The sequence below is a fragment of the Quercus lobata genome, chromosome 4 (assembly GCF_001633185.2).
Source record: "Quercus lobata isolate SW786 chromosome 4, ValleyOak3.0 Primary Assembly, whole genome shotgun sequence".
Classification (NCBI taxonomy): domain Eukaryota; kingdom Viridiplantae; phylum Streptophyta; class Magnoliopsida; order Fagales; family Fagaceae; genus Quercus; species Quercus lobata.
Window position 1 is genome coordinate 5,242,283 of NC_044907.1, and position 27,867 is coordinate 5,270,149.

At 34.7% G+C, this 27,867-nt stretch overlaps 3 protein-coding genes and 1 pseudogene across 4 annotated transcripts; 3 read left to right on the top strand and 1 right to left on the bottom strand.

Annotated features, from left to right (window-relative positions):
• Positions 1–3,661: 3,661 nt before the first annotated feature.
• On the top strand, positions 3,662–6,834 carry LOC115984356 (putative tRNA (cytidine(34)-2'-O)-methyltransferase). The gene is given in 8 exon segments (XM_031107362.1): positions 3,662–3,768; positions 3,858–3,989; positions 4,251–4,319; positions 4,452–4,510; positions 4,912–4,972; positions 5,046–5,099; positions 6,366–6,534; positions 6,537–6,834. Coding segments are annotated over 7 exon segments (534 nt in total). The 5' UTR covers positions 3,662–3,768; positions 3,858–3,953; the 3' UTR covers positions 6,623–6,834.
• A 6,920-nt stretch (positions 6,835–13,754) lies between these two features.
• Positions 13,755–15,287, top strand: LOC115986763 (DNA damage-repair/toleration protein DRT100-like). Its single transcript, XM_031110043.1, has one exon. The coding sequence runs from the start codon at positions 13,894–13,896 to the stop codon at positions 15,001–15,003; it is 1,110 nt and encodes a 369-aa protein (XP_030965903.1). The 5' UTR covers positions 13,755–13,893; the 3' UTR covers positions 15,004–15,287.
• Positions 15,288–18,603: 3,316 nt separating this feature from the next.
• Positions 18,604–19,308, top strand: LOC115984445. The gene has a single exon (XM_031107469.1). It carries the CDS (start codon positions 18,604–18,606, stop codon positions 19,306–19,308), a length of 705 nt encoding a protein of 234 aa, XP_030963329.1.
• A 3,641-nt stretch (positions 19,309–22,949) lies between these two features.
• Positions 22,950–26,943, bottom strand: LOC115986694 (annotated as a pseudogene). The gene is made up of 3 exons (XR_004090823.1): positions 26,780–26,943; positions 24,058–25,293; positions 22,950–23,760 (listed from the first exon to the last, which is right to left on the bottom strand). The product of XR_004090823.1 is annotated as a protein gamma response 1-like (transcript).
• Between the last annotated feature and the right edge of the window lie 924 nt (positions 26,944–27,867).

The window sequence follows — 27,867 nt, forward strand, 5'->3', positions numbered from 1 at the left end:
GAAAAGTTTTAATGGCTGGTCAAAGGGTGTGTTTGACAACTGATACTTGGACTTCAATCCAAAATCTTAATTACCATTGTTTGACTGCACATTATATTGATGTTGATTGGGTTTATCATAAAAAGATTTTGAATTTCTGCCTAGTACCTGATCATAAGGGTGAGACCATTGGTAGGGTGGTTGAGTCTTGTTTGCTTCAATGGGGGATTGATTATATTTTTACAATTACTGTTGATAATGCAAGTTCAAATGATGTGGCCATAGAATATCTTAGGAGGAAAACAAAGGATAGGGTGGGTAGCCTCTTGGGTTGTGAGTTCCTTCATATGCGTTGTTGTGCCCATATTTTGAATTTAATTGTGCAAGATGGGCTAAGGGACCTTAATGAGTCAATTGTTAAGGTTCGAAATGTAGTGAGGTATGTGAAATCCTCTCCTAATAGATTTGAGAAGTTTAAGGCATGTGTTGAAAAAGAAAAAATTCAAAGCAAAAGTTTGTTGTGCCTTGATGTGTCTACTAGGTGGAATTCAACTTACTTGATGTTAGAAAGTGCACTAAAGTTTGTGGCTGCATTTGAAAGGATGGAGGAAGATGATGGGCATTTCCTTCGTTATTTTGAGGATCCATCTAGTGGTCCTCCTCGGTTTTTAGATTGGGAAAATGTAAGACTTTTTACAAAGTTTCTTGGTATGTTCTATGAGGCAACTTTGAGATTTTCTGGTTCCTTATTTGTGACTACTAATGTATATTTCCATGAGCTTGTTAGTCTTCAAGACCAGTTAAATCAATTGTGTAATGGTAGGGGTGATCCTTTATTAAAGGGTATGGCACAAAGAATGAAATTGAAGTATGATAAGTATTGGAGAAGTGTTGATAGGATAAATCTGATGTTGTTTGTGGCTGCTGTGGTTGATCCTAGATATAAATTGAAATATGTGAGGTTTTGGTTTAAGCAATGGTATGACAAGGAGAAGGCTGATGAGTTAGGATTGAGAGTTAGGCAAGCATTGAATAGATTGTTTAAGCACTATAGTGGAGCAATGGGGACCCCATGTGGTGCTAGTGCTAATGGGACTAATGAGTTTGGTAGTAGTGATGTTGCTACCATGTCCTCCGTGTTAAGTGGCTTTGGTAATGCAGAAGAAAGGATGAAGAGGTACAATAATATTTATAAACAGCACTTAGCAGATGAGGATAGTGTAGAATGCAAATCTGAATTGGACCGATACTTGTTAGAAGCTAGTGTAGATCTGGAGACGGAAGGCTTTGATATTCTTGATTGGTGGAGGGTGAATTCTTCAAGATATAGGATTCTTTCTCAAGTTGCTCGTGATGTTTTGGCAATTCCTGTCTCTACTGTTGCATCAGAATCTGCATTTAGCACAGGGGGTCGTGTCTTGGATCCTTTCCGTAGCTCATTGTCTCCCAATACTGTTGAAGCTTTGATTTGTACACAAAATTGGTTGAGGTCCAAGGATTCAACTGAACCAATTAACCTACGAGAGGCAATGGATGAAGTGGAAAACCATGAACTTGAATCGGGTAATGTGTTTATGTTCTTTTCTAATCTTTTTCTGCTTTTATTATTTATAAATTCTCTTGTATTTATGTTATTTATTTATTTGTGAGTTATTATTTATATACAATTTGTTTTGTTTTTTTTTCCCCTTTTAGAGCTTGCACCAAAACCCACTGTGGGTACAGATTTTGTTCTAGACTAATTTGGAAGGTGGGGTTGTTTTTTGGACTTAGCTACCTAAGGTAACTTAAAAATTTAATGTAATTTGCTTATGTTTGTTGGTTGCTGTTTGTAATGGTGTTAATTTTCATGTATTGCTTTCTACTTTCTACTTATCATTATTTTTTGGGGATTGACATTGTAGGAATGGAGTTTTTTGTATATGATGACTTGGAGGTTGGCTGATTGCAAAAAAATTTTGTGGTTGAATTGCTTGGGCTGTTGCTGGTTGCTGGCTGCTAGCTTGATGCTTCTTTGCTGCTTTCTGCTTTATTTTTGTTTACTAGTTGCACACATGACAACACAAGCACTGAATGAAACACTATTAGTCTTAGTAGACTAGACTGCCTCCATTTTTTGTGAAAAATATGTAGTTGTGTAGTATACCAGTGTATATTCAGGTCCAACATTCATTATGTATATTTGTATTGTGATATTTGTATTGTGCTTCTCAAGCACTACTTGACTATTTTGTAGTGTTGCATTACTACTCCTCCTTGGGGCTGTGCTACTGTTTATATTTGATGTGATTACTATAATAGAAATATTAATGTTAATGTTGTTGCCATGTTGGAATGTTGTGTCTTGATATTTTATAATTGTGTTTGATTTGGAATGTTGTGACAGGTTTAGTTTTATTAATGTGTTAATGTTTTTAATAATTACATGTTTAGTTTGACAGGTTGAATTTAAGTTAAATTATAGTTGAGACTTGATACATTGTGTATTTGATTTGGAATGATATGAGTCTGGTGGCAGGTTTGGAGTAGTCTTTCTTGTGGTTGAAACTTGATAAAGAAAGAATTAGTTAAAAGTTAAAAAGAAATTATAATGGGCTCAGAATACTATTTTTTTAAGGCTTGAAAGCCCAAAGCTTGGAATAGGAATCTTTAAAAATCCAGCCCATATAACTGAACGAACCGCACCGAACCGCTAAGATTAACCGCACTTAGTGTAGACCGGTTTTTATCTTTCAAAAGTGAGGTGCGGTTAAGCATTTGGTGAAACCGCACCCCACAGGTGTGGTGCAAAAAGTTTCTCCAAAACCGACCGAATCGAACCGTGTACACCCCTAATATCAGGCCATATATAATGAAAATTTTTAATGTCAAATAAGTAAACCACTTATAATCCTTTGTTACATTACTGTAATTCCACTAATCCAAGTCTGTCTTGAGCACCAAACAATGGCACAAGACCTGGAATGAAGGTGTGTTAGATATATACAACTTAGCTGAGTAATTGGGATTGTTAAAATCTAGAAGTTGACATTAACAAATCTTCTATGGAGGCCTAGATATCAGACATTAATAACGATAATTCAGGGTTTCAACTTCAAGGCACACTACTTTTTTTATTGCTTTGTTAATTGTAGGATCATGTTTATATAAGCTTCTAAATTGTGGTATGCTTTCTCAATTAGTCTACAGGAGCTGTAAATACTATAGTCAGGAGGCCTATTGATGGGAAGCTGATACAGATTGTGAGGCTTCTATCACTGCAATAGAGGATGCATTAAGAGGTACTGTGATAATTGAAGTGTTACTTTCTTGATTATTTAGACAATGGCTGTATGTATCTTTCTAATTCTTTGTATATCATTTGAAGTTGAGTACTACTCGGGCCAGGAATATAAATGTATATTGTTTTGGGGAGAATGGAGTACTTGATTGCTTTGTTTGTTATAGGTTTCATGGCCTCTACTTGTTTGTTTTGCAATACCATTAATAATTTGATGTTTTTAAACAGAATTACCAGCAACCTGAAATGGATGATTACTTGATGGACGACCATGTATAATGATAGTATAGGTAAAAGAATAGACTGTTATATCAAGTGGTGTCTAAATAGAATTACTTATGTTTATTTTGTCTGGACTGAGAGACGAGTTGCCAATGGAGAAGCATTACGTACTTCTCCTATAGCAGGGAAAACATTTGTATTCGTTGGAGTAGAAGGTGCAAGAAGAGCACTTGCTTTTGGTGCTAAAAGCAGAGGTGCTCAGGTTGTCATATTCAACCAGAATTATGGTAATAAGGCAATATTGTTTCTCCTTTTTAGTATTACAATTAAAGATCAGCTTTCTTGTCTCTAATCTTGACATTTCTCTTTTGAAAAGAGAGAGCAAAGGTGCTTGCAGATGCAGTTTCAAGGGAAGCTCTACCATATGAATGCTTAAAAAGACTCTGCCCTCAGGAGGGAATGATCCTTGCAAATGCTTCTGCTGTTCAAGTTTGGTAATTACTACGAAGTGAGTTAACAAGTGTATCTGTACATGGGACTTTAATATATAGTACCATACTAAAAATTTGTTGGTTAGATAATTAAAGTTTGAAAGACCATGGTGTGTCACTTTTCCTTCTCATTAATTATTCCAAATCGTGGAGAACAATATTTTGGGTATTCCAGACTTTGGTGACTCCAAAATCATAATTTCTCAATGTTTTCTTTTGGGTTGCAGACAACCTCATTTTCTCAAGGCTGGCACTGAGATTTCTATTGTCATTGGCAGATTCCTGGAAACACGGGTTGTATTGCCAGAACATGCGCTGCATCAGCTGTTGGACTACACCTAGTTGGGGTAGATACTGCCAGTTTGATTTCCATTATTATTTTTGTTTGTATAAGCAGGAAGATTAAATTGTTTTATACTGCCCCTTCATAATAAAAGTTGCTACTGAATCTTGTTAAACACGTTTCTTTTCTTCTTCAGCCATTAGGATTTCAGGTGGATGATGCGAAGCTAAAGCGTGCAGGGTTGGATTATTGGCCATATCCAAAAGTATCTGTTCTATTTGTTGTTTCTTCTACGAATTTTATTTACTTGAGCTAATCTTTCTGTCGCATATAAAAATTTACTTGTAGCATTTTAAATAACTGATATTGGTATGCGAACCAAAAGCATAACCATTTTTTTCTGCCTTGAGGTTATAAAATAGTACTAAGCTAATTTTTTCACAACCTGGAAAGTTACTTTTTCTAGGAAGGATATGCTTGCCTTGCACTCTTGCCTTTCATGCCAACTTGAGATTCAATAGTTTGAACTTGTTTGATTTACAGGATTCACTCATGGCTTGTTGCAGACCAGTTTTTTTTTACGACAGCTTTACATAATATTTTATATCATCAAGTCCTAATACTTACTGCTTTCAACAACTAACTCTCAACATTAGATATGTGGTTGTTAAAGTTCATGACTCATGGATGGAGTTTCAAGACTATTTCAGGCAACAGGTTCTTTATTTATTTTTAAATTTTTAAAACGAGATTCAGCAACCTTTCATTAGCTTTCTGCTTTATGATACAGGATGGGGAAAAGCTGTTGCTTGCGTTCACCAAAAGAGGAACAACAATTCATTCGGTAAGTTGCCAACTTTCCTTTTTCTATTTTGCTCTATACCTTTATGTGTTTGTAATGTGCATTGTGTCACTCCATTATTCTAATGAGATTTATTTATGATGTGAAAGCTTGAATAACTCAGTTAGAGTCCCTAAATGGCATGTTGATTTTCTCATAGAAACCTGAGTTGAACTCTGAACTATTTGTATGTGTTGATCACCGTTTCACTGACATTGGGGTTATGGATCTTAAGGTTTAATGCAACCGAATAGAAATATAAATGCCAATGGTTGTTGGACCAAATAGCATTCCTTCTTCATAAAAATGTGGTGGAAGTTTAGTTCACTGGGGTTCAGCCCACTATAGCATGAGTTGGATTTGCCTATCAAACATAAAAGGTAAGAGTCATAAATGAAAAAGGCATGCAATGTAAATGAATAGGGGGTTTGTGTAAATTACAATTATAAGTTTGAAAAAGCCATAACTATAATGCATGTTATATGTTGATATTTAATCAATGCAATAGTGAGAGTGAGAGATACAAAATGCCAAGACATTTGGAGCTCATTCAAGGAAGAAATTAGAAATCTAAAGTAACTAAGGCAAGTTGAGGACCCTGAGGTTATAGACTTATTGCTTGCATTTTTTCTATCAACCTTGGTGCCAAGACAGCTATCTATAAAAGGGTTTCCCACTTGCTTAGGGGCATCAACAGCCAATAGTACAGAAACAATTGCCTGTAGAAGCCGTTGGTGGCCCAAGTTTAGGAGTTAATGCATGGAGATTGACATGTCTTTCATAGCTGGCTTCTGAACTTTGGAGAAATGGGTGAGATGTGTTATCATCACGAGGACACTTCCTTTGTATTATCATGTAGCTTTCTGAAATGTAGTGAAACTAGTACAGACCTTGACATTTCTCTCTATTATCATGTCATTCTCTATATGATTTTCTTAATCAATCACGTGAAAATGATTTACCATGAATTTATAGTCCGTACTTTCATTCCTCATAATTTCGATGATGCATGAGCCACTCCTCTATATTTAGTACTCTGGCAGAATTTGCGAGATAATTCATGTTACTTCAATATCTTTCAAAATGGCACACCGTTAAATATGTTCAGGGGACATTTTAATGATCTAATCATTGTGGGTTTTTTGTTTAGATTTCTTTTTTCTTGTTGGAAATTTGCATGACACAATTTAGTAACTCGGGTTACATCATTCAGCTTCATATTAAATGGAATGTCTTTAGATTTGAACATCATCAATTCTATTTTTGCAGGACTTTTCATACAGAAGAGGTGATTATCTCATATTTGGCTCAGAAACTAGTGGCCTACCTCCTGAAGCTCTGCTGGACTGCAAAAGTGAAACCTTTGGTTGGGGTACTATTCAGATTCCAATTGTTGAAACCTACGTTGGATGTCTAAATCTCTCTGTAAGTGTTGGCATCGCTATGAATAACTTCAAATCCCATCCGAAAATTGTATGGATACAGAACAATCTCAATCATTTATTACTGAGGATATATTTGCTTAATTCAATGGTAGCAGGTTTCATAGTTTATTGGAACCTTGAACTTCATCCAATGGAGATCGCATTTTTGGAAGAAGTATAGACTATAGACTGCAGTGTTCATTCATTCATAGACAGGACAAGATTATTATAGGACTATTTGATCCTTCTGAGTTTTATTGAGATTGTATGACATTTAAAATCCTGAAAGATATCTTGCAGAATAAGAGTCTTTTGTTGTTGACAGTTAACTCATTAAAAACATGATTTGGAAATAGGGAATGGAATTGAGTGTTTGCTAGCCTACAGAAAGAGGGTGAAGGAATTTGAATTCCATTAATCAAATTCCTGTTAATGGGTTGTTATGTGGTTTGACCTTCCATCTATTTCCAGCAGTCATAAACAACCAGTTTTACTGAGTTGGGGACCCAAGTTGTTTGGCCCAAAAAGAGTTATTGGGCCAGTTTAGATTCATGCATGACCTTATTCATCTCTTAATAGAACCAAAACAGAAAACACACAAAAAAACATATCAAGAGCTCTGTTTCCTAATGTCAAATCCCTTCACTCCTAGCCCTCAAATTATTGAAAAATGAGCAATAAGTCAAGATAACTATTGAAGTGACATGTTATAATTGGTATACAATAAAAAGAATATTTGTGGTAGCGGATTATTTTATAGTGACGTTGCTTGAGTGATCTTGACATCTTAGTAAAATGTGAAACGCGGAGAAAGAATACTGTGTGCACACATTATTAGCCTTTTGACTCAGGATACACTATTGACCTTTTTTGAGTAGTGACATTGCTTCAGGCTTGAGAGTGACACCTTTCCAAACTACCCCAATTGCCTATTTAGCTATAAGGGTTACCTTTCTCTTTTTATAAGATAGGGTTTTCAGTTTAATATATCAAATTAAAAAATATCTACAACAAGATGACAATTATCTACTCTATTGTGTGATCTACTAGAATAATTGTTTGATAAAAAATAATACTAATAAAAATTGCAAGATTTGTGTCTGCAAAGCTAAACTATTGTCAATCTTGTATTAAAAATTGCAAGATTTGTGGATATTCGTGGTACACCTAACTACTAATTGAGTCCACCGACATGTAAAGTTTCAACTATTTAATTATTAGTAATTAATTTTTTTAGAACAAGTCTATTTTATACAAAAATAAATCTTATGCCTTTGTCCCCTCACCACCAAATATATTTATAATGATAGGAAAAAAAATAAAGGAAAACAAGGACACTGAGCATATGAGAGGTTTTGTCGTTTTGACCCATCCACGTGAGGACTTTGAATGATGTTTCGATGTAGATAACAAAAGTCCCATATTTTCTTCTTAAAGGATCATCGTTACTTAATTAGTGACCTTTTTCTTTTTTTTTCTTTGGATTTTTTTTATATAATTTATTAAAATGATAAATTGTGATTCACGTGATATACTATTATTTTTATCGGACTCATGATTGATATCATTTTTGTTATATACTAATAACTACAACATATCACCTTGACAAATTTTTTTTTCCTCTTTAGAAGTGAAAATTCTAGAGAACAAAGGCCCATATTTTTCTTGAAAATTATTTTCAAGAAGCTAATAAAAGAACAGTAACACTTTTGGCTATGACAATTGCATTGGGGACAATACTAGCTATGATAATTATAACTACGAATCTTGGGAAAATTTTATTATAAACCATGAATTTAGCAAACAAAATTATTATTATTATTATTTTGGTAATAGGGAAATTTGTTAAATAAACCACAAGAGTTATGTTGCCATAGAAACATAAACGATTACAACCAAGACCAATAAGGTCATATAACAAAAGTAAAGACAATTTGACAAGAGGTGTCCTAAATAACAAAATCTTGTTGAAGGTGGACAGCTATTTTTGCAAGTAAATCGGCTTAGACATTGACTTCCCTATAGCAGTGATTCAGCTTCACCTGAGAATTTGGTTCATTAAGTTCTTGCAATCATCAACCTTCGATGCATAGTCAGCAGGTGAATCATCACTGTTGTTTAGCAATCCAACAACAGAGTTAGCATTTAATTCGATTTCAATGGCCTGGATTTGGAGATGTACATAAAAAGCAAGGCTATCCCTCACGGTCCAGAGTTATTTTTCAAACAAACATGGAGCCAAATTCAAAAAACTATTCATATGTTAATCATACAACTCATTTGTTTTTTGTGGAGTGATATTTGGATCATATGGTTGTTGATATCTGAATTGTCACCATATGTTTGCAGTACAGTACGAAAATGTTATCCATAAATCCAAGTACTATTTCATGCCACATGCTCCACATTCATTTTGAAAATCTTTATGATAAGGGAGAGTGCAATTTTGAACTCAAGTGGACTAATGGAAAAATGCTAAGGTATTATATATTGATTTTATTACAGAAATCTTGCAAACTAAACAACTTATTTGAATGGTGTAATACCATAAACTTAATAAATAAATTACAATCTCAATTTCAAAATTGCATTTTGTTTTCTATTTAAAAGTATAGTTTTTTTTGTAGTAAAATTAATGGTATCCCTAACATTAAGAGATAATTGAATCCAAATATGTCAAGGAGTGTAATATTTAATTTTTGAGACACTAGGCTAGCGAACAAGTAATTTAATATCATTAAGCTTCCTTTCAAGACCACTGTTACTACAGTCTGAATTGCAAATTGTTTCCATACTGAATAAATGGTGCAAAGATGCACTCAAATAATTTTATAATAGTATTGACAATATTAGTTCTCTAGGAAAATAACATAATGGCATAGAAAGGGCACCCATTTAAATTATGGTTTCTAATGAGGCAGAGGCACCAAATCAACAAAGATCAACTATATATGAAATAGTTTGTTCCAGTGAGTTCAACTAATAAAATTTCTTGTTGTTAAATAAGAAATTTGGGGTTTGATCCCAGTCTACACCAAAAAACCAATTGGTGTCTTAGTCTGAAAATAAAATGTAATCATTAGAAACAAATACCATAAGTTGAAACTACCTCTAAAAAAAAAACTATATATGAAATATACTTTTTATACTATGGATGGCAGATTATTCATGAGGAAATTTTTTAATGAGAATTAAATCATCATGATGAATCATATGGAAGCAGATTAAAGAGAAAAATATATCTTGTTCTTTTTAGAATAAGTGATTCTGACCTACTTTCACTCATATGTGTTACCACATGGGCTACCCTATATGCTCAATTGTTCCTTATTAAGAAATTTGGAGAAAGATATAGAAGATACATATAATAATCTTGTGAAAGAAAGAAGAATCAAGTGCAAACTCAATTCATGGCTTAATCATATTTCTCTTGCTTTTGAGTTTGTTATCATTATGACATTATCACATGGGCAAGCCTGCAAGTATCCTATTGTAGGGTCACCGTCCATCTTGCATTCTTGCTCCCACACTACAACATGAACATAGAGACAAAACTTTTTCTAATAAGTTTTGTATTTTGAGTTTTCAATCAAACAAGGTCAATTTGTGGATAATTAGTTTCACTTTGTCCACTTAATTAGGTAGGAAATGTTAATGTAATATGAAAGTGACAAAGGAAAGGCATGGCCGAAGAGAGTTGGAACTTAGAACAAGAAAAGGCTTACATTTTATCTTTTCTTTTCTTTTGTTTTTCCATGAGAGTGAAAGTGAAGGCCTTTCTAATAAAAGCTCTTAGATTAGGCATTCTTTTTCTTCTATAATTCTATTACCTTAGTGACTATATGATTCATTTCCAAATGAATAATGTTACTTAGGGACAAAAAAATTCTTTACAAGTATTTTTTACACCTCGTTAAGAATGTAAGTTTTGATTGCAGCACATTACTTTTACATGGATTTTTTTTTTTTTTTGTTGATAATTTGATAATTGGGTGTGTGGATCTGGATATTTATATTGAGAACACCGAGAGGTGCCAACCAGTTGACTTACAAGTTACAACTCTCTTGGCAATGTGGATTCTTTCTAATACCATATTCATGTATATATTGATCATAACAAATAATGTCAACTATTATGAAATAATTTTTGATTTTTATGTCATTGCATTACATTTATTGTTAATTGTTAAAACTTTAGGCGCAGAATTTCATTTTTAATAGGATAATGAAATTGAGAATCTCCCAAAAATAAATAGCAAAGAATGTAAGGAAGAAAAAAGAAAAGTGGTCACCCAATAGATTGGGTAAGCTAGCCCACTTGTGATTTGTGAACCCCACTCAAAAGTTCAAGCCAACCAAGGCTAGGCCTACTGACAGCCAATTGGTCATGGTCACCATCCAGTGATTTAAGTTGGACCAACATTGAACTCATTGCATGTGTACATAAATATGGCTCGTCTGTGTGAGAAAATTTTGTTTTCCTCCACTATAAAGAAAATACAAGAAAAAATTGAGAGGGTTAAATCTTCAAGCCAGCTTTTGTGGATATCTAATCAACTTGTCTGAGGAAACTATTTAAGTTCAAATTATCATCATCACACAAATTTTCTCAGATCCATAGTTATATCAAGGACATAGAACCACAAGCTGTTGACATTGAAAAATTATGTAACACATCATGTGCAAATACAGTCACCTTTGGTACTATCAATCCTTTTTTCCCTGATAAGTGTGGCATTATGATATCATTGATAAAATATCACCAGATCAAATTTAAATGTAGATCACTAGCTATAATTCTAAATATATAAGCCAATGCTTAAGTTTGAAATAAAGTTCCAAAATTTGAAGCCAATTTAGTGGTTCTTTTTAATTCATTTGGCCAAAGGATGGAATAATATTCTTAATAATTGGACCGACTTGTAATTATTGGAGAACAAATTTTAGAGTGTCCAAATTGAGCCTGGGTTCTGCCAAAAAAAGAAAAAAAGAAAAAAAAAAAGGGATAATGTCAAAAAAATTAACTGACCAAAAAACTCTTAAATTAAAAAAACTATAAGCTTCTCTAAAAGAAAGAGGGGGAAAACCTAGCATTTTTCTTCATTTATTCTAGTTTCATTCAATGAAAGAATTCAAAACTCAATAATGAGAAAAAAAAAATTGAATAAAAGGAAACAAGGTTGTTTAGAAGGAAAACGTTTTCCTGTTAATTTTTCCTAAATGAAACTTTAACTTAAACCAATTACTGTCTCCAAACTTTTTCATGTAGATTTTGAATTTGGATTTGTTTTTTCATTTGAGACTCTCAAAATGACCCGAAGAATAAAAAAATGACTTCCTATTTGGAGACTTGGAGTATGTTTTTGTGAATGAAAGTTTTTATTCATACAATTATTTGGGATTACAAAAAATATTTAATTATTTGTTGTACAAACCAAACCAAAAAACAAAAACTATTTTCTAATTCATTTTTAAGATTGCAACTAAATAGCAAATGACGTTTAGGTTAAATGGTATTTTTATGTGTTTCCACAAGAGAAATTTAGGAATTGAATTTCCTCCCACACTTAAAATGTATAAAAATAAAATTGCAAATTAACCTAAAAAAAACAAGAAATGACTCTTGGTACTATCAATCCTTTTGTTTTAACTTTTGCAAGCACCAACTTCATCACTTTGTTTTGGAATTTTATGCTAAGGACAAAGACAAAAAAATGAAACTTTATGATATGGAGAAAATCAATATAACTAAAAGGTAGAGAAAGCAGTAAAAGCAGAGATGATGATTCCCATTAAAGTTTTCAGTGCATCATTTTACTTTAGAAAAATGGACCCCAGGCCAGGCCTCTCAACTAAGCCAGTGGTCAGTGAATTTAGTGAGAGCCGACCTACAAGGAACAAAGCAAGACATTTCATTTCGTCTGATCTTAATGATGTTCACAATCTTTGCCTAAAATCTTAGACAGGACATGCGTAGGACATGCCTCATGAGCTGGAAATTTTATCAAAAAGTCTCACATTCTTAATGGACCAATGGAATTCAAGGCATTTGATCTATAATGGGTCATGGGAAATATTTTTCCCTTGGGCATTAGAAAGCTTAGTAGGGATAATTTAGGTTTTCAAATACTGTGAAGGGAATTAGGAAAAGAAATGCTTTTTTTTTTTTTTTTGATGGGAAAGAAATGCTTTTCTAATCATAGAAACAGAAACTCAGAATAGTTGTGAAATCATAGCAAGGACTTTGGGGCACCTAGAATAGAAGATGATGTTGACAATACGAATTTGACATTAAAGTTTGTAGATATTGTTTTAAAATTTTAGATATGTTCTTTGCATATATGTTTGTAAAAATCAATGAAGGGAAAAGGTTATGGAGGGAGCTACATAACATTTTATCTTCTGCTCTTAAGAATTACATTTGGCCTTATGTGTGGATGTTGGATTTATTTGCTGGCATGGTTGTTTTTATAACCAAATGTTTTTTGCATTTAGGTACATGCATTAATGATTCATGAAGTTCAATGTCTTAAACTCTCCAAATTATAAGACCAATTTAATCTCTAAAACATTGATAATTGTACAGCAATTAGCCAATTGTCATCTCTTTATCTTTTTGTATATAGATTATACAAGGTTTCTAACCATAATACACTTTTTTGGAACATTTATCATAAATTTTATTAAATAAACCTTACAAATTGATATGTCAACTTTTAAAACACCAAAATTTAATTTATAATGTTGTTAGTGTAACACCAATCACGTTCATTTTCATGTCAGTTTGTAAGTCTTTTATACTAAAATTGAAAGTAAATTTAGAAAAGACAAATATCATTACTATAAAATAACAATATCTTTACAATCATTTAATTTTGACCTGCTTTAGAGGTAATCAAACTTATATACAAGTATTATGATTATGTCACTCTCAAATCTGGCTCTTAGGACTTATTTATTGATCAGAGAACATTATACTAACTTAGGAAATCTAATACAAATCTGATTTTTTTTTTTTTATTCATTTTATGATAATTGTTCTTCGTCATCAGAATAAAACATCAATCAGTTCTTGATACAGTGGAATAGTAACTTTCAATAATTGTACCAATAATATGAATGTGTGCAATGAACCAATCAAATCAACCCCTAGAACTGTAATTTTACACACCACACCCAAGGCCTGTTTTGTCCAAAAACATGTATTTAAACCGACCCATCTTCAACATCTCCCATTCCCTCTCTCTCTCTCTCTCTCTCTCTCTCACTGATATCACATTACATAGTACATACACAAAACATCCTCAAACTCCATTTTCACATTCTTAAAAAAAAAAAAAAAAAACAAACCAAACCAAACCTTCCAAACACTCATGGGTTTCTTCTTCTCCTTCTTCATAGTACCACTCACTCTAATTCTCACCGTTATCTCCACCGTTAACTCCTGCCCGCCGTCAGACCGGGCAGCACTGCTAGCCTTCAAAGCCGCACTGACCGAGCCTTACTTGGGCATCTTCAACACCTGGACTGGCAATGACTGTTGCTCTTCCAAATGGTACGGCGTTAACTGTGACCCAACAACAAACCGAGTCGCCGATATCAACCTCCGCGGCGAATCGGAAGACCCGATGTTCGAAAAATCGGGTCGTACCGGGTACATGACGGGTTCGATTTCGCCCGAAATTTGCAAGCTCGACCGTCTCACCAACCTTATAGTCGCTGACTGGAAAGGAATATCGGGCGAGATACCCAAGTGTCTCACCTCTCTCTCCTCTCTCCGAATCCTAGACCTTATCGGAAACAAGTTGACCGGCGAAATTCCGGCCGATATCGGAAATCTCAAGAGGCTCACTGTTCTTAATATCGCCGATAATGCCATCTCCGGCGAGATTCCGGCGTCGATTGTTGGTATGTCCAGCTTGATGCACCTTGATCTCCGAAACAATCAAATATCTGGCGAGATACCGGCAGATTTCGGAAAACTCGGGATGCTGAGTCGGGCATTGTTGAGCCGAAACCAAATCACCGGTTCAATACCCACTTCCATTTCCCAAATGTACAGGCTTGCCGACTTGGATTTGTCCGAGAACCGGATTTCGGGTACGATACCGGAGCAACTCGGGAAAATGCCGGTTCTTTCTACTCTCAATTTGGATTGCAACTCGGTTTCGGGTCAAATACCGGCTGGTTTGCTAAGCAATACCCGAATGGGTATCTTGAATTTGAGCCGAAACGGTCTTCAAGGCAAAATACCGGACGTTTTCGGGTCCAACTCGTATTTCATGGCTCTTGATTTATCGTATAATAACTTGAACGGTCCGATACCCGGTTCGTTATCGTCGGCAAAATATATCGGGCACTTGGATCTGAGTCACAACCATCTTTGTGGGTCTATTCCTGCTGGGTCACCGTTTGATCACCTTGAAGCGGTGTCGTTTATGAACAATGATTGCTTGTGTGGAAATCCATTGAAGTCTTGTTAATTTTTCGGCCGATATATCAGATTCAGCTTGACAAGCAATATCGGGTTATTGTTTAATGTGTTTTATAACTGTGATAACTGATAAGTGTTTTTGTTTTTGTTAATGTTTAATATAAGGTACTTTTTAAAGCAATGTTGTAAGGTTTTTTTTGTCTTGTTGATAGACAAGAAAAATGATAAGGCAGTTGCATGCACATGAAAATCAGTGTGACATTGGCAGAAAGATTCCAAGTTGTAGTGAGCAAATGAGCATGGATTTCATACTTGGTATATAGTATTATATAATATAGTTTGCATTGGGATACACAATTTCAAAATTTTAATTTGTTTTTTTAATCAAATTGCATGAGCTATTTATTATGTGGATGATGCAGCAATCAGACAGAGATCTTGGGTTATGTTTTTGAAGGGTGTATTACATTATTTAATTTGGGCAAAAGATCAAATTATTACGTGGAGGGAGAAAGTTTCATACACATGAAAAGAAAAGCTAAAAAGCATAACATTTTTAAGATCGGTTTAAGAACAGTTTATTTACATTTGATGGAGTTCTTCTATTTTAAATACTTCAACCAAAAAGTCTTTAAAAACAAAAAAGAGGTTGATAAAGAACCAAGAAAAGTATGCAATGTTATGTTAACGTATTCAATGAATTTTAGTGTGTACAGCGGGCACAGCACAACTGCACAAGTTGACCTGTGTGCATTGATTTCCTAAAAATTAAAACTTATATTTGATGGAATTCTTCTATTTTAAATACTTCAACCAAAAAAATCTTTAAAAACGAAAAAGAGGTTGATAAGGAGCCAAGAAAAGTATGCAATGTTATATTAATGCATTTAATGAATTTTAGTGTACAACGGGAACAAGTTGAGCTGTGTGTATTGATTTTCCTAGCATTAATTTTTATCATTGATACTTGCAGATAATAAAGCAGAGGTCAAAGTCCCAAACAGCTATGCATGTTTCTGACGAATTATGATCCCTTCTTACAGAAATAAATGTCGGTCACATGGTCCACTTCCTCTAGTTAAAGAAAAATGTTAAAAATGTAGCCCCACTTCACTGACATATCCTGATATCCATATGTAACTCAGTAACTCACTCTAGCAAAAGAATAGTAAAGGTTACTCTACCATTACCTAATTCCTACTCAACCTAAAAGGCCAAGAGGCCCAAGACCCTAGTCTGGATTCCACAGTAAACCCCAAATAGAAACTGATGGGAACTTAGATCCAAAGCATAAAAAAACAAACATCACATGGTGAACCCTCTCAATGACCCTCCATAAATATGGCAATAGAGATGTCTTCCCAATCCTGCAATCCAATGCCAATATAATATCTCAACATTTCTTGATATGTCAATTTTATAATCAGTTTTTGGCAATTTCAATAAACTTAGCATTCATTGGCCTATTAAAATATTAGTTTATTTTAAACGTCTTGAAATTCACTTGACACTCCTTCATGCACAAAGTGCTTGGGGTCTAAGGGGGAAGAGTTGAATTGCGAGATTAACAACATATTGTAACTATCTCAAAAAAATACTAGCTTATTTGTTGCCGGATAATTTTTTTTTTTTTTTTTTTTTTTAAAAAGACTTTAAGCTAGCTGTTTTTCAAGTAAGGCAGTGACTTTAATCTCAAATTCAAACAAATAAGCTAGCAAAATCCTGATATATATTTGTTTCTCATAGACATCTAGCCAGGTTCTCATTTCCAACTATACAATTTTATAAATAGGTTAACTCTCCATAGAGAATTTCAGAATTTTACCCTTCAAGAAAAAATAGTAGACATAGGATGTAACTTTTTAATTTAATAACCGAATCAAAGAGTACTACTAGTAGCATGTTAGCTTACACTAAGTATCCTTTACCACCATATAAACTTATTTCTATTAAGGATGTCAGTGTGAAAGATTACCCACAAACACTGTGATTGTATGGGCCTCTGCAATCATGTGGGTGGGTGTGTATCCAGTCTAGGTGCCGGTTCTACTCATTCAAACTGTGACATAATCATACCAACTACTACCAATTCACAAGGTAGAGAGAAATGGTGTAGAAGAATATCACCCTTGCCATTTTATATATATTGGGATTTTGGTACTATCATTTCCTATAGGGTAAGCAGGACAGGAATGTTGAATCTATTTTTTAGGTATAGTAGTGGGAAGTTTTTTTTTTGGTTAGTATACTTGATTTTATTCACTTGAAGTAGAAAAACAGAGAATTTCATATCATCTCCATTTCTCCCAAGTTTATCCATGACACAAGTATCACTTTGTGACCAAAGAAGGGGAGCCATATTGTTACTGCTAGTTGCATATTATACTACTAGTCTACTACCGATCCCTTCATTTTATGTAGATTGCTTGAATCAATATTCTATTTCTCCAATAATTTGCTAAAGTTGTTTTTAACTAAAAATTCCCATGCATGTATGCATACATACATGATACATACATATATATATATATATATTGAAAATTTGAAACAATAAATTGATTAGATTAGTGCATTTATGAACAAAGAACACAATAATGAAAAAATTAGGATGACTAAAAGATGTCATTATTTTCAAATTCTAATTACCAATATGTACCAGGTGTTGGAATCAAATGCATGTCAACTGCTGCATAACTATATAGCAAATGAAGAGAATTATGAAAGAGTCTAAAGTTACATGATTGAAGTAAGCTAAAAATATATAAGTTCAGTTTCAAACCTGGTGGTGTCTAAAAATGAGCCAACTCCATACTCGTCCATAGTGGTCGTCCAGAGAAGGAATAACAAAAAATGAGCTACTCGTCCTTGACACGCTCGTCCATAGAGGTTTTTAGATGAGTTTGTCACACCAATTGTACAACTTTTGGATGACCTTCCATCCATCATTACTTATGACGAGCTCAACGACGGTTATAGAAAATTGGAGCATAAAATATAACCTCCATGGTAGTTATGGATGTGTACTCCAAACTTTCCAAATTCCTTAAAGGTAGGAGAAGTTATTAAATAGATAACCGTTTCATGAACCTATAAAAACACTAATCTCCGACAAACAAAGCTAAGTTTTTTCCCAGACACAATCCTCATAAGTTTGGAATTCCCTATTTCGGAATAAAAGACTAACTTTATCATCGGAGGGTTTGTGGTCGGTTGACCCCGGTCTCCTCTGATTTTTCGTTTCTTCTTTTTCAGGCCCTCAAGATCATCAAAATTCGTGCCATCCAGCCTACTGATTTTCTGAGTATTATCAGTTGGCGTCGTTTGTGGGAAGATTTGTTAGACTTTATTGAGTTTTACAATTCCTTTCTCTGACAAAAAGGCTGCAATGGTTCGGACTAGATCGAGGGCTACCAACCCAGGCCATCAAGAAAGTAGGGATGCTTCTAGCTATCCCCATTGCGATCGTCAATCTATGCCTGCCATGCAACCATCCTCTGTTCATGTGCAATCCATGGCAGCCGCTATGGCAGAATTAACTCGCCAGAAACAAGACCAGAGCTAGGGAGATGGAAGAAATGATGCGCCTGAAAGTCAATCAAGGGGCATCACATCAAGAAGGGTGCCACACTTGGAGAGAGAGATCAACCAGATGAGGAAGGTTATGGATGAGATGAGGGAGAACATGAGAAGAACAAATCCTGTAGAGGATCTAGTTCACTGCATAGATTCCCCTTTCATGGCTTCCATCAATGGTCACCCCTTGCCTCCAAAATTCAAGATGCCTTCCTTGGATTCGTATGATGGAGCGCATAACCCGTTTGATCACATTGCTACTTTTAAGACTACAATGCACTTTCAGGGGGTCCTAGATGAAATTATGTGTAAAACATTCCCTACCACCCTTAAAGGTCCGACACGAGTGTGGTTCAGTACAATACCTCCGAATTCGGTAAGTTCTTTCGAAGAGTTGAGCAAGTTGTTCGTTAATAACTTCATTGGGGGACAGAGACACAAGCGTTCTTCGTCCAGCTTGTTGACCATAGAACATGGGGAGAATGAAAGCCTGCGATCCTTTATCACTTGTTTCAACAGGGAAGCCTTGATGGTGGATGAGGTGGATGATACGCTACTATTGGCGGTCTTTCACAACGAGGTTAATTTTGATTTATTCATCCACAAGTTTTATGAGAAGGAGCCCCAATCCATGGCTAAACTCGTCCATTTAGCCCGGAACTTTATGAATGTAGAAGATGCGATTATAGCTAAGAAGAGAGAGGGAGGGACAGCAAGAAAACTTATGTCTACAGATGGTGAGCTCGTGTGCAATGGCTTCAGTGGACGGTTTAGGACCTAAGCCCCAGATGGCAAGACGTTGGAGACTTACCAGAGAATGAAAAGCCATGTTAGTGTATAGACGAGCCTTCTGAATTTGCTCCATGTAAAACCTGCTTAAATGAGGTTGTCTAACACCTATAAAAAAAAGAGAGAAGGAAAATTATTAGATAACTACTTACAAAAATAAATATAATAAATAACAAAGTCACAGCTATAAGCATACCTTCAGGACGAAGGTTCCCTAACTCTCCTGTGTAGGGAGGAAATGGGTCCTGGTCAACCTCAATGGGGCGTCTAGCCCAGAAACCTGAGATGAAGAAGAAATCTGTCTTCCAGTTCCTATTTGAGGTAACTACGGACTTAATTAATCTATAATCTTTCCCTCTAGCTGTAAATTGATAGAAGCCAAGGGATTGATTTATTTCGGAGGGCTTATAACAGTAGAGGAACTCGTCCACGGTAAGAGGACGGTTCCCCTCAAACACCTCCCTCCACAAAACTTGTATAGAGATGATTAACCTCCATGCATTGGGATTGAATTGACAGACACCTAAACTTAACTTAGTAAGTAGTTCTCTAGTAAAAACATTTAAAGGTAGCCTAAGTCCACCTAAAAGATAGGCTTCATAGATACCTATCCCAAAATGTGGCTGACAGCACCACTCCCCACAAATCGCTAACCTGGGTTTAAGGTCGTCTGGGATTTGATACCATTGCTTAAGTAAATCCAATCTCCTATTGTCTGTCTTGGAAGCTACTCCTATGGTATAGCTATACACTACATCAACCTCGTCCTGAACTGTGGACGAGGGAGCACTCGTACCAGCCTTGGATCCGGACTCGGTCCTCGTCCTAAGTCCTTCCTAGAGAACCTCTAAAGGAACCACAAGAACACTAAACGTGTACTCGTTCGTGGTGTTTCCTCCACTATTACTATTGCTATTACTACTATTACTAAAGCCACTAAAACTACTAGGATCATGATATTTGTTTATGGCCTTATCCACGCTATTACTAGACGAGAAAAGAACGGTCTCAAACACTTTTAAGAAAACTTAAAATCTGAGGACGAGAATGAAAAAAGTACCTGAATCTAGATAAGGGAACTAAGGATGAGAGGACACTTCTAGACGAGGAAGCTCAAGGAAGGAAATTTCAGAAATGTGAAGGGTACCAGAGGAATTCTACTATTTATAGACCGTAAGCTTAGGTATCTGAAACGACACAGCCAATCAAAAAGTGACATGTGGCATGCTCTTAAAAAAAATAACTCAACTCGACTGGTTACCAATGAGATTGTGACACATGGCACACCTAATTGCTAGCATTAAATACACATTATGAGAACAGCATTAAACATATCCTAGAGACGACCCATGGACAAGGGGGCAACTGGTGGTGTCTAAAAATGAGCCAACTCCATACTCGTCCATAGTGGTCGTCCAGAGAAGGAATAATAGAAAACGAGCTACTCGTCCTTGACACGCTCGTCCATTTTAGACGAGTTTGTCACGCCAACTCTACAACTTTTGGATGACCTTCCGTCCATCATTACTTATGACGAGCTCAACGACGGTTATAGAAAATAGGAGCATAAAATATAACCTCCATGGTAGTTATGGATGTGTACTCCAGACTTTCCAAACTCCTTAAAGGTAGGAGAAGTTATTAAATAGATAACCATTTCATGAACCTATAAAAACACTAATCTCCGACAAACAAAGATAAGTTTTTTCCCAAACACAATCCCCATAAGTTTGGAATTCCCTATTTCGGAATAAAAGACTAATTTTATCATCAGAGGATTTGTGGTCGGTTAACCCTGGTCTCCTCTGATTTTTCGTTTCTTCTTTTTTAGGCCCTCAAGATCATCAAAATCTGTGCCATCCAAACTACTGATTTTTTGAGTATTATCAAAACCTAATGCTGATTAATGAGCAAACGGATTAAAAGGATTAGAAATTAATCAAACTGAATTGTGGAATAATGAGATTGGAGAATCCTAGACCATAAGGGCATAAATACCAAGAGTTCAGATTCTCTAAATAAGGAGAAATTATATGGTCCTCATGGTAGACCATATCATTTGTCCGCCATTCTAATAAAAGACTTCCATTTATTTAAAATTGCTGAGTTAGTATTTAGTTTTTATTTAAAACTCCACAATTTTAAACAAATGGGAGTCTTTTATTAGAATGGTGAACCACATCATTTGTCCACCATGAACCTATAAATAGTATTTAGGGGAAGTTATTAAATAGATAACCGTTTCATGAACCTATAAAAACACTAATCTCCAACAAACAAAGATAAGTTTTTTCCCAAACACAATCCCCATAAGTTTGGAATTCCCTATTTCGGAATAAAAGACTAATTTTATCATCTGAGGGTTTGTGGCCGGTCAACCCTAGTCTCCTTTGATTTTTCGTTTCTTCTTTTTCAGGCCCTCAAGATCATCAAAATCCGTGCCATTCAGCCTACTGATTTTCTTGAGTATTATCAAAACCTAATGCTGATTAATGGGCAAACGAATTAAAAGGATCAGAAATTAATCAAACTGAATTGTGGAATAATGAGATTGGAGAATCCTAGACCATAAGGGCATAAATACCAAGAGTTCAGATTCTCTAAATAAGGAGAAATTATACGGTCCTCATGGTGGACCACGTCATTTGTCCACTATTCCAATAAAAGACTTCCACTTATTTAAAATTGCTGAGTTAGTATTTAGTTTTTATTTAAAACTCCACAATTTTAAACAAGTGGGAGTCTTTTATTTAAATAGTGAACCACATAACTTATCCACCATAAGAACCTTATAATTTCTTCTAAATAAGACATGCTATGATTGCCTAAAAGGATAGCAGAAGAGGAAATACACAGAAAACTACGATATCTAGCATGGTAAGTTTTGGCACAAACTTCAAGAATCAATTTCATATATAAATCAAAAGGAGATATAGAAGTATATAGGAGAATGGTACTTTGACTAGTGATTGATATGAACAATCAAAGATAACACAATATGAAGTACAATTATGAAAATGAGAAATATAGATAGCTATCGATGATATGCAATCAACAGCAGGGAAAACTTGCAACTATTTTGAGTTTTAATATCTGGTGTCCATTTAATCAATCACATAAATGATTCTAACAAGGCTAAGAACAGATAGAATAACTTGGAATCCACAACATTTTCAATATTTACCTGATGATTAATTACAAGGAGTGATGAATAACCAACCCGCAATGAAAAGGGCAGGTATAGTAATGCTATGAGTGACTCAGTATCGATATTGCAGTGGAATTTTTTTTAATCAAAAGGTTTTGACCACAAAAGGAACCCCACAAAATACTACCAATTTTTTCCTTGGACATTGTTCAACATTCTAAAATTTTAAACCTCAAATATTGTATAGACAAGTGTCACTACCAGACAACAGAATCAAGCAAAGTCTACAGATATTTGCTCTTGAATACTAGATATATAATAGATTTCCATTCCTGATAAGTAAATTTATTATAAAAGAATAGAGAAGGAAATTGGGTACATGGGTGGATATACAATAAAATTTAAAATCATAAATATTATTTATATATATATATATATAATTTTAGGGTTCGCACACGGGGTAAAGTAAAACCTGGGGGGATATATCATGTAACTGAAGGATTATTTTAGCTTTCTTGGAACTATTTGCTCTTTTAATTTACTTAGGACCACAAAGTTGCAAAACTGGAAGTAGAAATCAAATGAACAGCTCAAACAAAGATAAGAATTTTGAGCTCAATAATACTATGACATTTCAGATTCAAATCCAATGTTCCAAAATCCTTCAGGGGTCAAAGAAGGAACACCATCATGATGTTCACAGCGTAAATTCTGCTGATTACCATTGGTGTCCCTGCCCCCATCATTGGGTAGAACCGCATCATAGAACTTCTTACACTGCTTGCATTCAATTCCTTTCAAGGTTTCCCGATCAGCTTTCTTTCTTGAAATCTTTCTTGCCAGCCACTGTAACTGGCATCTGCTGCTTTTGTACTCTGCGATCAACATTCATATCCTGCGTTTCATCATCTGAACCGTCGAAATTCATGTCTTTCTGAATAGGTACTGGAGGATCATTTTCTTGTTCTTTCAAGGTCTTGTTCAAGTTTCCTCTGATGTTCTCGAGAGGAGTATCAAGAAAATCATCATGAGGATCAGGCCCACCTTGGCACTGACGGGACCTTGTTTCTCTCCAAGAAGATGCAGGCCGCTTTGTACCAGCTACCGGGGCTGATTTTACATTGGAGGGACATTTTGTCGTAATAGGGAAACCTGAAGGAGGAGAGTCAGAACTTGAAGTTTGAATTAATTTAGTGCTTTTCTCATCCTCTGAGCTTCCACTGAAACAGATGTCATTCTTCACTTTATTTTTGTCACTGGGAGTCAGAGGAGTGACTGCAATTTTCTTTCCAAGATCTAAAATACCAGGCAAAAGATAATTCTTTAGAAAGAATAACAGAGGATGCAATATGTAATGATATCTACCCCATTGTTATTCTAAGTTGAATCAACCATAATATGAAATTCAAAAAATCAGTGAATTCAAACAAGTTTGGACCTCATGCGAAGTGACAACCTAGTAAATAACCCACTTCTAAACTAAAGACTTAACTACCAGCAGATCATCATGAAACTTTTTTTGATTCATACATATGCAGCTAGTGGTTTAGAATTACATAAAGAGAAAATGCATAATAAAAGCAGTAAGCTTACCAGGTGAAGTCAATATATTCTGATTATGCCTTAGAGAATCACTTTGGGGGAGCATATTATCGATAGTAAGACCACACTTTGACATGAGGTAGTCGTATTGAGATTTCAGCTTTTTGTAAACATCAGCAACATGCCTTATTTTCTTCTTCTCAGCTTGTAACTCAGATGCTTTTGTGTCAATCTGTTGAAGTAATTTTTCATATGAATCGTTTCCTTCTGCCACCTCACTGCTCCTCCCTCCATGATTTACCTGTAACTCATTAATTTTCCCTTCTAAAACAATTATTTTGTCAACAAGCAGCTTCTTCTCTTTCTCACACTCCTCCAACTGCTGTTTGTTCTTTGATATTTCAGTATTAGTTGAATCAATCTGTTGAAGTAATTCGTTTTGTAAATTTCTTCCCTCATCAACCTCACAAGTCATTTTCTGAAGCTCCTTTTGGAATCTACCAGCATTGTCTTCCAAATGTTCCAATTTGCCCATAAGTAATTTCTTCTCTTTTTTATTCTCTCTCAATAGCTGTTGATCATCTGAAATTTCAGAGGTAAGCCTTTCAATCTTTTCAACCAAATTTTTTGTCAACTCCTTTCCCTCTACCACTTTTTCTTGCTTTATTCTAAGCTCATCTTGGAGCTCATCAACTTTTTTCTCAAGGTCATTCACTTTGGCAAGAAGCTCATTTGTCTTTTCTTCATACTCTTTAAGTTGTTTTCCCATGTTTAAATTATCAGAGGTTTTTTCTTGAACCAATTGGATTAATCTATTATGTAATTCCATTCCCTCATCAACTTCCTTAGACTTATTCTTCAGCTTCAATCCTAGTTGATCAATCTCAAGTTTTTGACATTTAATATTGGCAAGTAACTTGTTTGTCTTCTCTTCCTGCTCCTTTGATGGTTTTTCCATCTCTAGCTTGAGAGACTGGTTCTCTTCTAGGGCTTGTTTCTTTTCAAGTTGAAGTCTTTCTATTTGGATTAAGAGATCATTTTCCTTCTCTTTCCACACATCATCTGCAGCTTTCCTGGCCTCAAAATAAACTTTCTGCAGGCTTTTAGACTTTGATTTGAAATTAGGGTAGAGCTGGCTGCAGAATATATATTCTATCTGAGAAATCCTGTCTTTTGCTTCTTGAACAGTAGTAACCAGAATGGTACTAAGGCCAGAGATGTACTTTTCATCACCACTGTCAACAGGATTTGCTAGTTTAGGAGAGTTTGGAAGGTGCCCCGCCATCTCTGGAAAACACAGAACAGTACCCAAGCGAGATTTACCATATCATCAGTATTGGACTTCAACAAAACAATAAGCAATAGGTAGTTTCAAATATAACAAGTTATTAATATGCCAGGTATTACCACAAACAACTGATTCTCTAAGAGAGAGTTTCACTGAGAGGCTATCAGATTTCCAGTACAGCAAAAAACAAAAACAAAAACAAAAGTTTTCCGCTTTTCCCAACACTTCAAAATTCTACCTAGCTATGAAGCATACATGAGAAGAAAAAAAATTCTTGTTATATAATTATTTCTTATCAGATACTTGTGAACCTATTTGAAACTTTATCCCCATGCCCTCAATTAGAAATGGACTTCAATCATATAGTTCAATAGATATATAAGCTAAAGCCAGACCAAGACTACCAAATCAATCTCATTAGCTCAATTTTCATCATTGATCATTTAGGTCGATGATTCTCCTCTATCCATAATGCACCATTTACTATATCCCCACAAAGCAAAAACTTGCATTGATTCTTAGCTCTTAGAATGACAAGTAAAATGCTAATAAACATATAAGATCACCTCAGTACAGCCTTCCTTTTACATTATTATTTTTACCAATGCTTCAAAAATCTACCTAGCTATAAACTATACAACAACAACAACAAAGCTTTAGTCCAAAAACTTCAGATTTGGTTTCAAATGCACAACCAGACTAATTGGGATCGGCCACATGTATTCACCTAGCTATGACGCATAACATGGAAAAGAATCAAATACTTTTGAACCCATTTAAGTGTGCGTCTTTGTGCCCTCGATTAGAAATTGATTTTCAATCAAATAGTTGAATAGACATAGAAACCAAATCTACTCTTCCGAATTAACCCCTCCACGTAGACCAAGTTAAACCCACTTCCCAACAAGTAAACTACACGAACCGAGCTCAGCCAAAGCTCAAAATATATTTCACATAAGCAATTAACAAAGCCCACCAAAAAAAAAAAAAATGTAAAACCACATTGACAACTTATAGGGTGCGTTTGTATAAACTGTTGCAAAAACGGTGTGCGAAATGGAATTTTGGGTTTTAAAAACGCACTTTTAAACTCTCAAATCGCCTAACCAAACAGAACCATATAACTACTTTTTTGAAAATAATTTTCTTGTTAATTTTTTTCAAATTTCTGGTGTACTGAACCAAACAAGATAACTAAAATAAGCTGAGAGACTAAAAACAAAGGCATTGTAGAATAAACGTAACAAGATCACACAAACTTTCATTCATCATTGTGATAAAATGATGTTATGGCAAAGTAAATTTGAAAAATCAATACGAATCAGAATTGACCCGAAAATAATAACATCAACCAGTACAATTCAAACCAAAATAAATGAATATTAGGTTTTCTTGGTTCTCATTTTCCGTCTCATTTTACCGAGAACCAAAACAAAAGGTTAAAAAAAAAAAAAAAAAAAAAAGGAAAATGAGTGAGAGAAATACCTCATTGAAAGTAAAACTTTCAATTTTCCAAGCTCTCTCTCTCTCGGTTGGTGGCTAGGGTTTTGGGGGTGTGTTTGGATGCGGGGATTAAGAGTGGGAGGTGTTTTCCGAGAAAACTGATTCGGAAGTGTTTTTGGGAATGGCGGGATATTGTTTTGTATGAAAAAAAGCTTGCCGCGGAAGATTTGTGACAAAACACGGATTTGATTCACTGCGGTAAAAGTGTACGCTTGTGGATTGGTGTGTGGCCCACTTTATCTTATTTTAGGCCCAAAAGATATGGGACATAGATATTTGGGCCACAATGAGCCCGTTTTGAAATTGACGGGAGATTATGAATTTGAACTCTAATTCTTCTAAAAATGTTAAGATAAAATATGTTAGAACTCTTTGTAATTTCGGCCAGAATAGAGGATTAGTATTTGATGTATTTGATAAACTAGACTGTTTTAATAATCAAATTCATAAAAAAGAAAAAAATTATGGGAAAAATTACAAGATTCTTATGTTCATTATTTCAATTTAAAGTTGGAAAAGTGTACAAAAGAATTTAAAGCGTATTTGGTTCTAAACTTGTTTTGAATACAAAATTTGAGTACAAAATACACCATTCTCAAATTTGGCGCTTGTTCTTTATTTTAGGAAAAAGAACTTTTTTCACCTAAACTCTTCTCTGGTGGATCCTAGCCGTTTTCAACAATATAACGAAAATGTCATTGTATTCATTTTCACTGACTCTAAAAACACCCTAAACATGTATTCAATTTTAGCATTCAAGTCTACTTTTTAGGATATTTTTGAGGATAAATGGCAGTCTACTTTTTAGGATATTGAAAATGAAAATTGAATACAAATTTGCAAATCAAACTTTTTTTTTATTTTTTTTTTATTTTTGTTGTGAGTCTCATAGAAACTGAAAATTAATTCATAAAACACCTTTTTTTTTTTTCTCAAACCAAATAGCCTCTCTTTTATTTTTTTTGAGAAAACCAAATAGCCTCTTTAAGAGAAACTTTAAAGTGTTTTTACTTTTAAAGTGTTTTTCAATTGTAAAGGCAAGATGAAACTTTTTTATGTTATGTAGATGG